We start from the raw sequence: 17,536 nt of genomic DNA on the forward strand, positions 1-17,536 counted from the left end.
ACAGGTTGATTGTTTAGCAACAAAACCGACCGCTTGCACAACTAAACAGACGGGGTTGACTTAGATTGTTGACAACATGTAGGCCTAAACTGTATTTTGTCTCCAAATGTTTATTGAAAACATAAATACATTTGCACAATGAGCACTTCTTGTCTCTCAAATACATTGTTACATTTGTTGGCTAGCTAGCTAGCAATTTATTGACATATTAGCATAGACATAACATCAGTCAAAACACCTCAAAATAAGACATGACATCAAGAATAAGATAAAACTAAAGGAAATCAGCCACTAATAATATTAGCTAACATACTAAAATCTCTATGTGCTGTGTGGACCAGGATACAGAAAGATGACATCACAACATAGCTCACAGAAGGTGCACTCTGACCCTTTTCAATGGAAGTGAAATGCCATTCCATGGTGTACTGTACGTCTATGTTTATTTTATGGAAACACTGACATTTACTTATTAAATGAATATCCCTTTGGATTGTGTGCGATGACAGAAGAGAGGAAGGACTACCATCTTTGAAAAAGGTCTCTGTCCTAAATGTCCACACAAACATGCAGATGTAATACTAATGTGTGGGAGTTATCTTTTCTACAATGAAAGTGAAGGACTAGAGAAATGAAATCACAGAATAGGATGTAAAGGATAGATCATGCGATAAATCATGTCTCTTAGGTCAGGTTGTGACATATGGATTAACACTTTGCTGTTTCTCACACTGTAATGTAACCTTCTGGAGTGGTGTATTTCCCATTCTGTAATGTAACCTTCTAGAGTGGTGTGTTATCTAATCCACATGGCCCTTTCGTCCTTTTCCTAGGGCCTAAGTGGACAGAGAAAGAGTAATGGGGCCTATGGTGGTACTGCGGGTAGTTTTGTGTGTCCTCCACTTCCCTATCATCACTCGTCTTTAATGGTTAGTGACTAATTACTAGAGGGAATATCACATAAATAGGCCTAAGCACTTACTCCAGCAATTTAAAAAATCATCAACATTTTTAATCTACAGAATCAGAAGACTTTCATTTATTAAATTGGTGCATCTACACAAAACTAGGATAATTTAACTCTACTGATCGTTTCTAGAGAAGCACACAAATTAATATGCATTCACACATTGACCCTCTGAGAAAAAGAGGAAATGCTTGTTTCTGATAGTGATTAGTTGATTATGGTTGGAATGGGAGCTACATGAAAACAAAATCAATGACAGTCCTCTTTAACTAACATCAGCTAATTAAACTGCCCACATTGATGTCTCAAGAGTTTACTAAATCTTACTTTGTAAATTATTAAAAACAGATTTTGCTGTTTGTTTGAATCTTTTACATGACGTCAAACTGAGAGAGCGAGCGAGAGAGAGAGAGAGAGAGAGAAAAATACTGAGAACCAGGGCATCTGTTACTGCAGTTTCCGTTGACTTTTTAAGTGGATTTCTCCGAAAATGGATAATGACAGGAGAAATTGGTAAACAGTCCCTTTTCTTCACCAATTGAACATGAGAGCTTAAACCTTTACAAGATCCGCCGTGAAATGTCCCATGACCAACAGCCCGAATCATATTACATTGAATATATATATATATAATATATACATTCATATTCATTGCTCACCTTTCTATTGCATTTGTTTTTGTACCGCTTCCATGCCTTGACATTATTCAGATGACAATCTGTGAAGGTGTGCCCTGAAAGTAGGACTAATTGATATTCAGAACTCTCCCTCTCTCCATTTTTTTCCAGTCAGTCCCTCCTCTTCTCATCCCATACCGACTGAAAGAAACACATCCAGAGCGGATATGTTTAGCTAAAAAGTAGAGCATAGGCATACATAATGTACCCCCTTTCTGTTTGTCATGCCCATGACTACATCACTAACTGGTTTCCAAAAGTTTTCTAAACACTACCAGTTCCCTCGGGGTGAATTCAAGACAAAGAAATAGACATTGGGGAGAAATATGACACGAAAAAATGAGAAATAAAATACAACGGCACTGCACCATTTGACGTTATGCATTATTCAGTTCCAGTCAAATCACTGCCCTTGGTAATGTCTTGCTCTGGTGTAAAGAGCCATGGGCTGAATTACCAAGGATTTGAATAAGCAGTGTGTGAATTTGCATTACTGGTGTCCTAATTTACAAAACCTACCTCCCTCTCCGTCGACAGAGAACCCATTAGGAATTCTACAACACGGTGCCCTCCGTAATTATTATTATTTTGGCTCTATACACCAAAGGTTTGGATGATTTGAAATCAAACAATGACTATGGGGTTAAAGTGCAGAATGTCCACTTTATTTTCAGGGTATCTTCATCTATGTTGGGTGACCCATTTAGAAATTACAGCACTTTTTGTACATAGTCACCCCATTTTTAGCAGAGCAAAAGTATTGGGACAAATTCACTCATGTGTAAAGTAAAAAGTAGTAAAAAGTAGAGTATTTGTTCCCATATTCCTGTCATGCAATGACTTTATCAAATCAAACTGTATTTGCCACATGCGCCGAATAAAACAATTGTAGACTTTACCGGGAAATGCTTTACTTACAAGCCCTTAACCAACAGTGCAGTTAAAGAAGCAGAAAATATTTATCAAGTAGGCTAAAATAAAAAGGTACACAATAAGAATAACAATAACGAGTCTATATACTGTACAGGGGGCACCGGTACCAAGTCGGTGTGCAGGGGTACAAGCTAGTTGAATCTGTACATGTAGGTGGGGGCAAAGTGACAATGCATAGGTAACAAACAAACAGCGAGTAGCAGCAGTGTACAAGGAGGAGGGGTCAATGTAATTTGTCCAGTGGTGATTTTTATGAACTGTTCAGCAGTCTATTGGCTTGGGGGTAGAAGCTGTTGAGGAGCCTTTTGGTCCTAGACTTGGCGCTCTGGTACCGCTTGCCATGCGTAGAAGAGAAAACAGCATATAACTTGGTTGACTGGAGTCTCTGACAATTTTATGGGCTAACCTCTGACACCGCCTATTATATACGTAGGTCCTGGATGGCAGGAAGCTTGGCACCAGTGATGTACTGGGCCCTTCGCACTACCCTCTGTAGCGCCTTAAGGTCAGAATCCGAGCAGTTGCCATACCAGGTGGTGATGCAACCGGTCAGGATGCTGTCGATGGTGCAGCTGTAGAACTTTTTGCGGAACTGGGGACCCATGCCAAATCTTTTCAGTCTCCTGAGCGGGAAAATGTTTTGTCGTGCCCTCTTCACGACTATCTTGGTATGTTTAGACCATGATAGTTTGTTGGTGATGTGGACACCAAGGAACTTGAAACTATCGATCCGCTCCACTACAGCCCCGTCGATGTTAATGGGGGCCTGATCGGCCCGCCTTTTCCTGTAGTCCACAATCAACTTCTTTGTTGTCCTGGCACCACACTGCCTGTTCTCTGACCTCCTCCCTATAGGCAGTTTCATCGTTGTTGGTGATCAGGCCTACCACTGTTGTGTCATCAGCAAACTTAATGATGGTGTTGGAGTCGTGTTTGGCCACACAGTCATGGGTGAACAGGGAATACAGGAGGGGACTAAGTACACACCCCTGTGTGTCCCCAGTGTTAAGGATCAGCTTGGCAGATGTGTTGTTACCTACTCTTACAACCTGGGGGTGTCCCTTCAGGAAGTCCAGGATCCAGTTGCAGAAGGTGGTATTTAGTCCCAGAGTCCTTAGCTTAGTGATGAGCGTCGTGGGCACTATGGTGTTGAACACTGAGCTGTAGTCAATGAACAGCATTCTCACATAGGTGTTCCTTTTGTCCAGTTGAGAAAGGGCAGTGTGGAGTGCGATTGAGATTGCGTCATCTGTGAATCTGTTGGGGTGGTATGCAAATTGGAGTCTAAGGTGTCCGGGAGGATGCTGTTGATTAGAGCCATGATCAGCCTTTCAAAGCACTTCATGGCTACCGATGTGAGTGTCATGGGGGGGGGGGGGGGTAGGTAATCATTTTGGCAGGTTACCTTCGCTTCTTTGCGCACAGGAACTGTGGTGGTCTGCTTGAAACATGTAGGTATTACAGACTCGGTTAGGGAGAGGTTGAAAATGTCAGTGAAGACACATGACAGTTGGTCCACACATGCTTTGAGTACAAGTCCTGGAAATCCATATGGCCCAGCAGCTTTGTGAATGTTGACCTGTTTAAAGGTTTTATTCAAATCGGCTACCGAGAGCGTTATCACACAATCATCCAGAACAGCTGGTGCTTTCATGCATGCTACAGTTTTGCTTGCCACAAAGCGAGCATTAAAGGCCTTTTGCTCGTCTGGTAGGCTCACGTCACAGGGCAGGTCGAGTCTGGGTTTCCCTTTGTAGTCCGTAATAGTTTTCAAACCCTGCCACATCCGACGAGCTTCAGAGACGGTGTAGTAGGATTCAATCTTAATGCTGTATTGACAAGCATTTCGCTACACTCGCATTAACATCTGCTAACCATGTGTATGTGACAAATCAAATTTGATTTGATTTGATTTGACACTTTGTTTCTTTGATGGTTCGTCTGAGGGCATAGCGGGATTTTTTATAAGTGTCCGGATTAGTCTCCCGCTCCTTGAAAGCGACAGCTCTAGCCTTTATCTCGAAGCGGATGTTGCCTGTCATCCATGGCTTCTGGTTGGGATATGTATATACAGTCACTGTGGGGGCGACGTCATCGATGCACTAATTGATGAAGCCGATGACTGAGGTGGTGTATTCCTCAAAGCCATTGGATGAATCCCAGAACATATTTCAGTGTGTGCTAACAAAACAGTCCTGTAGTGTAGCATCCGAGTCATCTGACCACTTCCTTATTGAGAAAGTCACCGGTACTATCCTGCTTTAGTTTTTGCTTGTAAGCAGGAATCAGGAGGATATAATTATGGTCAGATTTTCCAAATGGATATCGGAGGAGAGCTTTGTTTGCATCTCTGTGTGTGGGGTAAAGGTGGTCTAGGATTTTTTTCCCGCCCTGGTTGCACATGACATGCTGGTAAAAATTTGGTAAAACTGATTTAAGTTTGTCTGCATTAAAGTCACTGGCCACTAGGAGCGCCACTTCTGGGTGAGCATTTTCTTCTTTTCTTATGGCCTTATAGAGTTGGTTGAGAGCGGTCTTAGTGCAAGCTTCACTTTGTGGTGGTAAATAGTCGGCTACAAATAATACAGATGAAAACTCACTTAGTAGACCGTGTGATCGACTTATCATTAGGTACTCTACCTCAGGCGAGCAATACATCAAGACTTCTTTAATATTAGACATCGCGTAAGTCGCTCTGGATAAGAGCGTCTGCTAAATGACTTAAATGTAAATGCGAACTAGCTGTTATTGACAAAAAGACCCCCAACCCCACCCCTCGTCTTACCAGAGGTTGCTTCTCTGTTCTGCCGTTGCATGGAAAATCCCGCCAGTTCTATATTGTCCGTTTCTTCGTTCAGCCACATCTTGGTGAAACATAAGATGTTACAGTTTTCAATGTCCCGTTGGTAGGGTAATCTTAATAGTAGGTCATATATATTTTTTCCAATGATCGCACGTTAGCAAGACGAATGGAAGGCATTGGGAGTTTACTCGGTTGCCTCTGGATTCTCAGAAGGATCCCCGATCTGCGTCCCCTTTTCTGGCGTCTTTTCTTCACGCGTGGATCTGGGCCTTTTCCAGTGAAAGCAGGATATCCTTCTTGTCGGACTTGTTAACGAAAAAAGTTTATTTCAGTCCACTGTGAGTAGTCGCGTTTCTGATGTCCATAAATTATTTTCGGTCATAAGAGACGGTAGTAGCAACATTATGTACACAATAAGTAAAAAATAAGTTACACAAAACGCCAAAAAATACAAAATTGCACATTTGGTTGGGAAAATGTAAAACGTCAGCCATGTTCTTCGGCGCCATCTTAAATCAATCTGGTGACTCTATACATTTGTTGGCTGCATTTGCTTTTTGCTCTGGTTGTTTTTCAGAATATTTTGTGCTCAACAAAAATTATAGAGGTGTCATAACCAGCCATAAAATAACGCAATATATGTCACAACAGGTCTAAATATATGTGTTATGACAGTGTTATGACAATGTTATGTCAGCTGTTATGACATATGACACGGTTATGACCATGTCATAACCGTGTTATGAATCTGGGTGTCAAGCAAATTGTTACCCAATTATCATACCCCCAAGACATGATAACCTCTCACCATTTCAATAACAGGCGAGGTTAGCATTGTCTTGGGGGGTGGGGTGATATTTGTTTGTCTGTAACTTTCTCACTCATCATGGAAGCATCCACATTCATGTTGATTTTTTAGAAACATATTATATTCTTATTTACAATAAAAGGGACTCCAAATGACACAATCAATTATTTACCATTCATTTCTATTGGGCACAAAATCAACTGAAACGCAACCTAAACAAATAGCAAATGCGTCCAACAATTTGTTAGAGTCACAAGCTTGATGTAGTCATTGCATGCTATGAAATACTTAAATGTGCACTACTTTAGTAAACATACACTATATATACAAACATATGTGGACACCCCTTCAAATTAGTGGATTCAATCACACCACCATGCAATCTCCATAGGCAACATTGATAGTAGAATGGCCTTACTGAAGAGCTCAGTGACTGTCAACGTTGCACCGTCATAGGTTGCCACCTTTCCAACAAGTTTGTTTGTTAAATTTCTGCCCTGCTCGAGCTGCCCCGGTCAACTGTAAGTGCCATTATTGTGAAGTGGAAACCTCTAGGTGACCTAACGACTGGTAGGCTACACAAGCACTCAGAACGGGATTGCTGAGTGCTGAAGCGTGTAGCGTGTAAAAATCATCTGTCCTTGGTTGCAACACTCACTACAAGAACTGTCAGTCGGGAGCTTTATGAAATGGGTTTCCATGGCCGAGCAGCCGCACAGACGCCTAAGATCACCATGCGCAATGCCTAGCGTTGGCTGGAGTGGTTTAAAGCTCGCCGCCATTGGACTCTGGAGCAGTGGAAACTCGCTCTCTGGAGTATTGACTCACGCTTCAGATGCCAGGAGGATGCTACCTGCCCCAATGCATAGTGCCAACTGTAAAATTTGGTATAGGAGGAATAATGGTTTGGGCTAGGCCCTTTCGTTCAAGTGAAGGGAAATCTTAATTTTAATTAGGGGTACATACATTTTAGACCATTCTGTGCTCCCAACTTTGTGGAAACAGTTTGGGGAAGGCCCTTTCCTGTTTCAGCATGACAATGCCCCCGTGCACAAAGTGAGGTCCATACAGAAATAGTTTGTAGAGATCGGTATGGAAGAACTTGACTGGCCAGCACAGAGCCCTGACCTCAAACCCATTGAAAACAATTTGGGTGTATTGGAACACCGACTTAGGTCTAGTTCTCATCGCCCACAACAGTGTTCTCACTCTCTTTCCCTTCTCTCTCCCTCCCTGTCCCTCTCTCTCTCTGACTGTTTAACTGTCTTCCTCTATTTTACTCTCTAAAATGCAAAAGTGTTCATATACACTTGTCATGCCGCCCTCTCCTTGGTGAGGATCAAAAGGACCCACAGCTAGGCAAATGTTTGAGGATAATCTCTACAGACCAGACAGCATGGAGCGGACGATCATGTGCTGAAAGACTACTGTAGCTCTGCTGGAGTCACTTTTATTGATAACTTTGACACCTTCTGGAAACAGAAGATACTCACCAGGAATGACAGAGTCCATCCAAATCACCTTGGCTCGTGGACTCTGTCCACACATTTCAAGGCTGCGTTCAAACAATGACTGGTAAATGATCCAAGACCAGCTCAGTTAATCCCTACCATTGTGACAATGAGTCGTCATAATTCTGAATCAAATGCACATGATCTTATGGGCACTGTCAAACACAATATAAGTAATTTAATTTATGTACCCCTAATTTCACCGAATACATCCGTTTATCCTTCAGATATTGTGAGCAGTAATCATGAGCCTATAAACCAGAGTTACACTGTTAACACTGAGGTGGTGTGCCCTAGTAGGAAGACCACTTTATGCAGCTCACCCTGCACTATCAGCTCCAATGTAAACAGCATAAGTAAGTCTACCTCTGATAAGCTTCCCAGTAAAGCATTCAAAACAATCAAACAACCCAGAAAAGTGCTAAACCATAGCCCATATTATCATATGTTGCTTTAGAAACAAGGTCCATGAAGTCAATAACTTGCTTGTAACAGATGACATTCATATTCTGACTCTCTCTGAGACTCACTTAATTTAGGTTCATCACCTAAAGCCCATTCTTGGGGAAGCTACTATAGACCACCAAGTGCTAACAGTCAGTATCTGGATAATGTGTGTGATATCAACAGAGAAGTATATTTTCTGGGTGATTTAAATATTGACTGGCTATCATCAAGCTGCCCACTCAGGAAAAAACTGTAACCAGTGCCTGCAACCTGGATCAGGTTGTCAGTCAACCTACCAGGGTAGTTACAAACAGCACAGGAATTAAATCCTCAATATGTATTGATCACATCTTTATTAATGCTGCAGATATTTGCTTTAAAGCAGTATCCAAATCCATGGGATGTAGTGATCACAATATAATAGCCATATCTAGGAAAACCAAAGTTCCAAAGGCTGGGTCAAATATAGTGTATAAGAAGTCATACGATAAGTTTTGTTGTGATTCATATGTTGATGATGTAAAGAATATTTGCTGGTCTGTGACGTGTAATGAGGAGCAACCAGACACTGTACTTGAAGCATTTATGAAATTACATATTCCAATTACTAACAAGCATGCACCCATTAAGAAAAGGACTGTAAAAACATGGATTGATGAGGAATTAATAAATTGTATGGTTGAGAGGGATGAGGCAAAAGGTATGAAAAATAAGTCTGGCAGCTCAACTGACTGGCAAACATACTGCAAATTAAAATATCATGTGACTAAACTAAATAAAAATAAACAAAAAAATAAATTATATAAATAAATTATATTTTTAAAATTACAGTAAAAAGCTTTGGGGCACCTTAAATGACATTTTTGGGGGAAAGCCAACTCGGCTCCTTCATTCATTGAATCAGATGGCTCATTCATCCCAAAGCCCACTGATATTGCAAACTACTCTAATGACATTTTCATTGGCAAGATAAGCAAACTCCGCAACAAACGCTGACACTGCACTTCCAAGTATATCGGACCAAATTATGAAAGACAGGAATTGTACTTTTGAATTCCGCAAAGTCAGTGTGGAAGAGGTGAAAGAAATATTGTTGTCTGTCAACAATGACAAGCCACCAGGGTCTGACAATCTGGATGGAAAATTACTGAGGAAAAGCAAAAGTCATTCCGCTACCCATGAATAGTAAAGCCCTCTTTACTGGCTCAAATAGCTGACCAATCAGCCTGTTACCAACCCTTAGAAAACGTCTGGAAAAAATTGTGTTCGACCAGATACCATGCTATTTCACAGTAAACAAATTGACAACAGAATTCCAGCTTGTTGATTTCCAGCTTGAATTTCAGCTTGTTGAATTCCAACTTGTTGAGAGTCCTTCCAGGGAAGGACACTCAACAAGCAGAGCACTTACACAAATGACGGATGATTGGCTAAGAGAAATTGATGATAAAATAATTGTGGGGGCTGTCTTGTTTAGACTTCAGTGCAGCTTTTGACATTATCGATCATAGTCTGCTGCTGGAAAAACTTGTGTCATGCCTTTACACCGCCTGCTATAACATGGGTAAAGAGTTACTTGTCTAACATGACACAGAGGGTGTTCTTTAATGGGATCCTATCACATATAATCCAGTTAGAATCAGGAATTCCCTAGGGTAGCTGTTTCAGCCCCTTGCTTTATACATTTCTTACTAACGATATGCCACTGACTGAGTAAAGCCAGAGTGTCTATGTATGCGGATGACTCAACACTATACACGTCAGCTACTACAGCGACTGAAATGACTGCAACACTCAACAAAGAGCTGCAGTTAGTTTCAGAGCGGGTGGCAGGGAATAAGTTAGCCCTAAATATTTCTAAAACTAAAAGCATTGTATTTGGAACAAAACACTCACTAAACCTCAACTAAATCTTGTAATAAAAAATGTGAAAATTGAGTAAATTGAGATAACTAAACTGCCTGGAGTAATCCTAGATTGTAAACTGTCATGGTCAAAACATATTGACACAATAGTAGCTAAGATGGGGAGAAGTCTGTCTATAATAATGCAATGCTCTGCCTTCTTTACAACATTATCAACAAGGCAGGTCAAAATCTCCTGGCTGAAAGTGGAGGACTACTTTTATTTATGAGAGGTATTGACATGTTGAATGCACTGAGCGGTCTGTCTAAACTACTGGCACATAGCTCAGACACCCATGCATACCCCACAAGACAGTCCCCAAGTCCAGAACAGACTATGAGAGGCGCACCGTACTACAAAGAGCCATGACTACATTGAACTCCATGACTACATTGAATTCCACATCAAGTAACTGACGCAAGCAGTAAAATTAGATTTAAAAAACAGATAAAAAAACACTTTGTGGAACAGTGGGGACTGTGAAGCAACACAAATATTGGCACACACACACACACACACACACACACACACACACACACACACACACACACACACACACACACACACACACACACACACACACACACACACACACACACACACACACACACACACACACACACACACACACACACACACACACACACACACACACACACACACACGGCTGTTAATTTATCATCGAATCACAGCCAACTTCAATTTGATGATTTAACAAAAGCGCATTCGCAAAAAAAGCACAATCGTTGTGCAAATGTACCTAACCATAAACATCAACGCCTTTCTTAAAATCAATACACAAGTATATGTAGTTAAAAGAAATTCAAGCAGAGGCAGGGTATATGCAGCAGTTTGGGCCGCCTTCCTCGTTTGAACTGTTGAAAGGCCATTTTATTCCTAACAAAGACCGTAATTAATTTGCCAGAATTTTACATAATTCTAACATTGAAGGTTGTGCAATGTAACAGTAATATTTAGACTTAGGGCTGCCACCCGTTTCGATAAAATATGGAACGGCAGCAGCAGGCTCGTAAGCATTCATTCAAACAGCATCTCTTAACAATGCTGCGATGCACAGCGCTGTTTATGACATCAAGCCTATCAACTCCTGAGATTAGGCTGGCAATACTAAAGTGCCTATAAGAATATCCAATAGTCAAAGTTCTAGGAAATACAAATGAAATAGAGAGAAATAGTCCTATAATTCTTATAATAACTACAACCTAAAACTTCTTAACTGGGTATATTGAGGACTCATTTTAGAAGGAACCACCAGCTTTCATATGTTCTCATGTTCTGAGCAAGGAACTTAAACGTTAGCTTTTTTACACGGCACATATTGCACTTTTACTTTCTTCTCGAACACTTTGTTTTTGCATTATTTAAACCAAATTGAACATGTTTCATTATTTATTTGAGGCTAAATTGATTTTATTGATGTATTATATTAAGGTATAAATAAAAGTGTGCATTGTTCATTCAGTATTGTTGTAATTGTCATCTATTACAAATATATATATATATATATATATATATATATATATATATATATTATTGGAGGACACATGCCTCTACAGTGGCAAGAAAAAGTATGTGAACCCTTCGTAATTATCTGGATTTCTGCATCAATTTGACTTAAAATTTGATCTGATCACAACAATAGACAAACTCAGTGTGCTTAACCTCTTTCAGCTAGGGGGCACTATTTTTATGTTTGGAAAAATAACATTCCCATTGTAAACGGCCTATTTCTCAGGCTCAAATGCTAGAATATGCATATAATTGACAGATTAGGATAGAAAACATTAAAGTTTCCAAAACTGTCAAAATATTGTCTGTGAGTATAACATAACTGATATTGCAGGCAAAAACTGAGTAAAATCAAGGAAATACAAATGAAATAGAGAGAAATAGTCCTATAATTCTTATAATAACTACAACCTAAAACTTCTTAACTGGGTATATTGAGGACTCATTTTAGAAGGAACCACCAGCTTTCATATGTTCTCATGTTCTGAGCAAGGAACTTAAACGTTAGCTTTTTTACACGGCACATATTGCACTTTTACTTTCTTCTCGAACACTTTGTTTTTGCATTATTTAAACCAAATTGAACATGTTTCATTATTTATTTGAGGCTAAATTGATTTTATTGATGTATTATATTAAGGTATAAATAAAAGTGTGCATTGTTCATTCAGTATTGTTGTAATTGTCATCTATTACAAATATATATATATATATATATATATATATTATTGGAGGACACATGCCTCTACAGTGGCAAGAAAAAGTATGTGAACCCTTCGTAATTATCTGGATTTCTGCATCAATTTGACTTAAAATTTGATCTGATCACAACAATAGACAAACTCAGTGTGCTTAACCTCTTTCAGCTAGGGGGCACTATTTTTATGTTTGGAAAAATAACATTCCCATTGTAAACGGCCTATTTCTCAGGCTCAAATGCTAGAATATGCATATAATTGACAGATTAGGATAGAAAACATTAAAGTTTCCAAAACTGTCAAAATATTGTCTGTGAGTATAACATAACTGATATTGCAGGCAAAAACTGAGTAAAATCAAATCAGGAAGTGGCTTCTATTTTGAAAGCTCCAAAGGTAAGTGATTAATTTTATTGCTTTTCTGATTTTCGTGACCAAGCTACTTTTAGATGCTAGGTGTTCATAATGTTTCGTATAGTGATCGATAAACTTACACAAACGCTTGGATTGCTTTCGCTGTAAAGCATATTTTGAAAATCTGAAAATGCTAAGCTGTGTTTTGCTATATTGCACATGTGATTTCATGAATATAAATATTTTTAGTAATATTATTTGAATGTGGTGCTATGGAATTCAGCAGTTATTGATGACAATAGGTAACACACAAATGATTGTCTATATTGAAGACATAATTTAAACATCCATTGTTGGTTGGAAAAAGCCAGACTTTTCATTGCATGATGTTAGTAATCGATAATCTATTTTGTGTGTGTGTTTATATAATTCTGTGTGATTATTTAGTTAGTTAGTAAATAAATAATTAATCCAATTTGTGTATCGCTGATTCATCATTTAGGCTAGGGTTTGTGCAGATTTACGAGGTCAAAAATGTTCAGAATGAGACTGATTTGAGGAAATTATTCTTTATTGACTGTTATGATATCGAGATATTCTGATATATTCTTGTGTTAATTCAGGAAACGGTGACTCATTAAACAAACTTTTCCAAAGGTGCCCCACGTTATTAATGAGTGAGTTGTTGCATTATTAATTTAATCACGTAATAATTAAACATAGGTAATTTTTCGATAAATAGCATATCATCACATGAATGATAGTCACGTCACGACACACTCTAACATGCACAGATGTACAAAGATTTACACAGATGTTTGCATTTGCATGCATACGTGTGCGTGTGTGTTTGTGTACTGTATGCGTCTTAAGACAGGCCTGCATAAATAAACAATAGCTAAACCCTGAAAATCGATATACAACTGTGGATATTGGATAGACACGCACAAATAAGCATTGTCAATGGGGCTCTACTCACTGGTGGTGTTGTATTTGACACCATAGAACATCTCTGGACATGGCCGTGACACCCACTCCCCTGCGGTGCTCTTGGGCCAGCAGGTACCGATGGGATCGATGGACATGTTACAGAACAGGCCTGAGTGACAGAGAAAGAATGGAGGGAGATAGAGAGACAGACACAGAAGAGGATCACAAAAGGAAGAAAGAGAGAGGACAAGAGAAAAAAAGCCAGCATTTACAACCAGCGGACTTGTGTCTGTGATTGTGGATGGACAGAGGTTAAAGAGCGCATTGTCGCAGCTGTCTAACAGAAAGTGGATGGTAAATTAAGGAACAGGACCTGACCACTGTGACCTGCCTAGCAGTGTTTACAGGTAACTGGACCTGGCGACAGCAGGATCGACCACACACACGCATGGTCACAGACGTCGTAACCATGGCACCAGTCATCAACTGAGCTGCAGCCTCAGGGCGTGTCCAGCTGTATTCAATTATAATAACCCGTAACTTTTCTAATGTTAGAAAATTGTACGTTTTGGAAAGTTGTACCATGTTAACCCATTACAGTTGACATTTCCATCCCTCTTATATGAAGCGGTGTTAAACAGTAGGAAGTCACTGCTTTTAGACCACCCCTCAATCTATAAATGGAAATCTAGAAATGAAAGTTTGTTTACAAATACTTGAAATGTGCAAAGTGCAAACTAGGATTACAGTTGCCATGCTGTAATGTATACTCACAATACAGCTACCCTGTATCTGACTATGTAAGTATCATTTAAATACATGGTTATAGTGCCACCTCATAAAGTGGGAAGCCAATTTCCTTGTTGATTTTTCCCATCTCTGTATTTGTAATACAATGCGATGGCAGTCAAGATAGGGCTTGTTATTGGCTGTGGAAAAATGATGGGTTCAGTTATGATTACAAACATTACAATAACCTACTACATTTAATGATATACTGTACTGTGTCTGAGCAACAATCTGTTTGCACTCAGGTGAAAAAACAATCTGATTTGTCCTCTTGTCCTCTGGGTTTCGCCTGCTAAATAAGTTATGTTATACTCACAGACATGATTCAAACAGATTTAGAAACTTCAGCCTGTTTTCTATCCAAATCTACTAATAATATGCATATCTTATCTTCTGGGGACGAGTAGCAGGCAGTTGAATTTGGGCATGAATTTCATCCAGACGTGAAAATATTGCCCCATGTCACCAAGAAGTTAAGAACAAATTACTATCCCCAATGACGGCCGACATCGGCCAAACCCTATCCCGGACGATGCTGGGCCAATTATGCGCTGCCCTATGGGACTCCTAATCACGGTCGGTTGTGATACAGCCTGGAATTGAACCCGGGTCTGTAGTGACACCTCTAGCACTGAAATGCAGCGACTTAGACCTCTGTGCCACTCAGGAGCCATGATGGGGCAAAAGGAGTGGCTAATAAGTCTGGCTGCACATCTGACTTACTGCAAATTGAGAAATTACGTGACTTAAGCCAAAACTATAGTTTGTTAACAAGACATTTGTGGAGTGGTTGAAAAATGAGCTTTAGTGACTCCAACGTAAGTGTATGTAAACTTCGGACTTCATCTGTACACATTTATGTCAGTACATACACACAACAAGAAGGTCACTTGGGGGAGAGGCGTTGTGTCATAAGGTGTTGCTTTATTTGTTTCTGGAAACCAGGTTTGCTGTTCACTAGTGCTATATACGATGGAAGGGAGTTCCATGAACTCAAGGCTCTGTATAATACTGTACATTTACTTGAACTTGTTCTGGATCTGGACTCTATTCTGGGCCAGCTGCAGCTTAACTAGGTCTTTCTTTACAGCACTTAACCCTATGACTGGTGAATAATCAACATAAGATTAAACTAGAGCATGCAGGACTTTATGCTTTATGAAATGGGGTGTAAAAAAAAGACATCACTCTCCCAATCTTTACAAACATTGAATCTATATGTTTTGACCATGACAGTTTACAATCCAAGATAACACCAAGTGCCACACCTGTCATTACCAGATTCAGCTGAGGTCTAGATTTGTACCAAATATAATGCTCTTAGTTTTAGAGAGGTTCAGGGCCAGTTTATTACTGGCCACCCATTCCCGACTGCAGCTCTTTGTTAAGGATTTCAGTGACTACATTAGCTGTGGTTGCTGATGCATACAGTATATGGTTGAATCATCAGCATACATGGACTCACATTCTTTGTTTAATGCCAGTGGAAGGTCATTGGTAAAAATATCAAAGAATAGAGGGTACCATGATCAGGTCTGATGAAACAAAAATAGAACTGTTTGGCCATAATGACCATCATTAAGTTTGGAGGGAAAAGGGGAATGCTTGCAGCATCATGTTGTGGGGGTGATTTGCTGCAGGAGGGACTGGTGCACTTCACAAAATAGATGGCTTCATGAGAAAGGAAAATAATGTGGATATATTGATGTAACATCTCAAGACATCATTCAGGAAGTTAAATTCTTGGTCGCAAATGGGTCTTCCAAATGTACAATGACCCCAAGCATACTTCCAAAGTTGCGGCAAAATCGCTTAAGGATAACAAAGTCAAGGTTTTGGAGTGGCCATCACAAAGACCTGATCTCAATCCTATAGAAAATGTGTGGGCAGAACTTAAAAAGCGTGTGCGAGCAACGAGGCCTACAAACCTGACTCAGTTACACCAGCTCTGTCAGGAGGAATGGGCCAACATTCACCCAACTTATTGTGGTAAGCTTGTGGAAGGCAACCGGAAATGATTTACGCACATTCAACAATTTAAAGGCAATGCTACCAAATACTAATTGAGTGTATGTAAACTTCTGACCCACTGGGAATGTGATGAAAGTAATAAAAGCTGAAATAACATTTCACATTCTTAAAAGAAAGTGGTGATCTTAACTGACCGAAGACAGGGATTTTTTTGTCACGATTAAATGTCAGGAATTGTGAAAAACTGAGTTTAAATGTATTTGGCTAAGGTGTATGTAGACTTCAGACTTCAACTGCAACTGATTGATGCTCACACACACAAACTACATGTTCATTTCTTTTAATGTACAGTACCATTCAAAAGTTTGGACACACCAACTCATTCCAGGATTTTTCTTTATTTTTACTATGTTCTACACTGTAGAATAATAGTGAAGATGTAAAAACTATGAAATAACATACATGGAATCATGTAATAACCCAAAAAGTGTTAAACAAATAAAAATATATTTTGTATTTGAGATTCTTCAATGTAGCCACCCTTACCCCTGATGACAGGTTTGCACACTCTTGGCATTCTCTCAACCAGCTTCATTAGGTAGTCACCTGGAATATATTTAAAATAGCAGGTACGCCTTGTTAAAAGTGCTTTTGTGGAATTTCTTTCCTTCTTAATGCATTTGGGCAAATCAGTTGTGTTGTGACAAGGGTGGTATACGTAAGATAGCCGTATTTGAAAAATACCAAGTCCATATTATGACAAGAAGAGCTCAAATAAGCAAAGAGAAATGAGAGTCCATCATTACTATAAGTAAGACATGAAGGTTAGTCAATGCAGAAAATTTCAAGAACTTTGAACATTTCTTCATTGCAGTCACAAAAACCATCAATTGTTGTGATGAAACTGGTTCTCATGAGCACCGCTACAGAGGATAAGTTACCAGCCTCAGAAAGTGCAGCCCAAATAAATGCTTCACAGAGTTCAAGTAACAGACACATCTCAACATCAACCGTTCAGCTGAGACTGCGTGAATCAGGCCTTTATGGTCAAATTGATGAAAAGTAACCACTACGAAAGGAAACCAATAAGAAGAAGAGACATGCTCGTGGCAAGAGTCACAAGCAATGGACATTAGACCGGTGGAAATCTGTCCTTTGGTCTGAAGAACCCAAAATTTTGATTTTTGGTTCCAACCATTGTGTCTTTGTGGGA

General features: G+C 39.6%; 1 protein-coding gene across 1 annotated transcript in view; it reads right to left on the reverse strand.

Moving 5' to 3' along the window:
• crhr1 (corticotropin releasing hormone receptor 1) overlaps nucleotides 1-17,536 on the reverse strand; it is a 183,688-nt gene that overhangs the window by 104,715 nt on the left and 61,437 nt on the right. Inside the window, exon 4 of the mRNA XM_046306321.1 lies at nucleotides 13,613-13,732. Within this exon, the coding sequence (XP_046162277.1) occupies nucleotides 13,613-13,732 (120 nt within the window). The remainder of the gene's footprint in view (nucleotides 1-13,612; nucleotides 13,733-17,536) is intronic.

This window comes from Oncorhynchus gorbuscha, linkage group LG16, assembly GCF_021184085.1.
Source record: "Oncorhynchus gorbuscha isolate QuinsamMale2020 ecotype Even-year linkage group LG16, OgorEven_v1.0, whole genome shotgun sequence".
Lineage (NCBI taxonomy): Eukaryota > Metazoa > Chordata > Actinopteri > Salmoniformes > Salmonidae > Oncorhynchus > Oncorhynchus gorbuscha.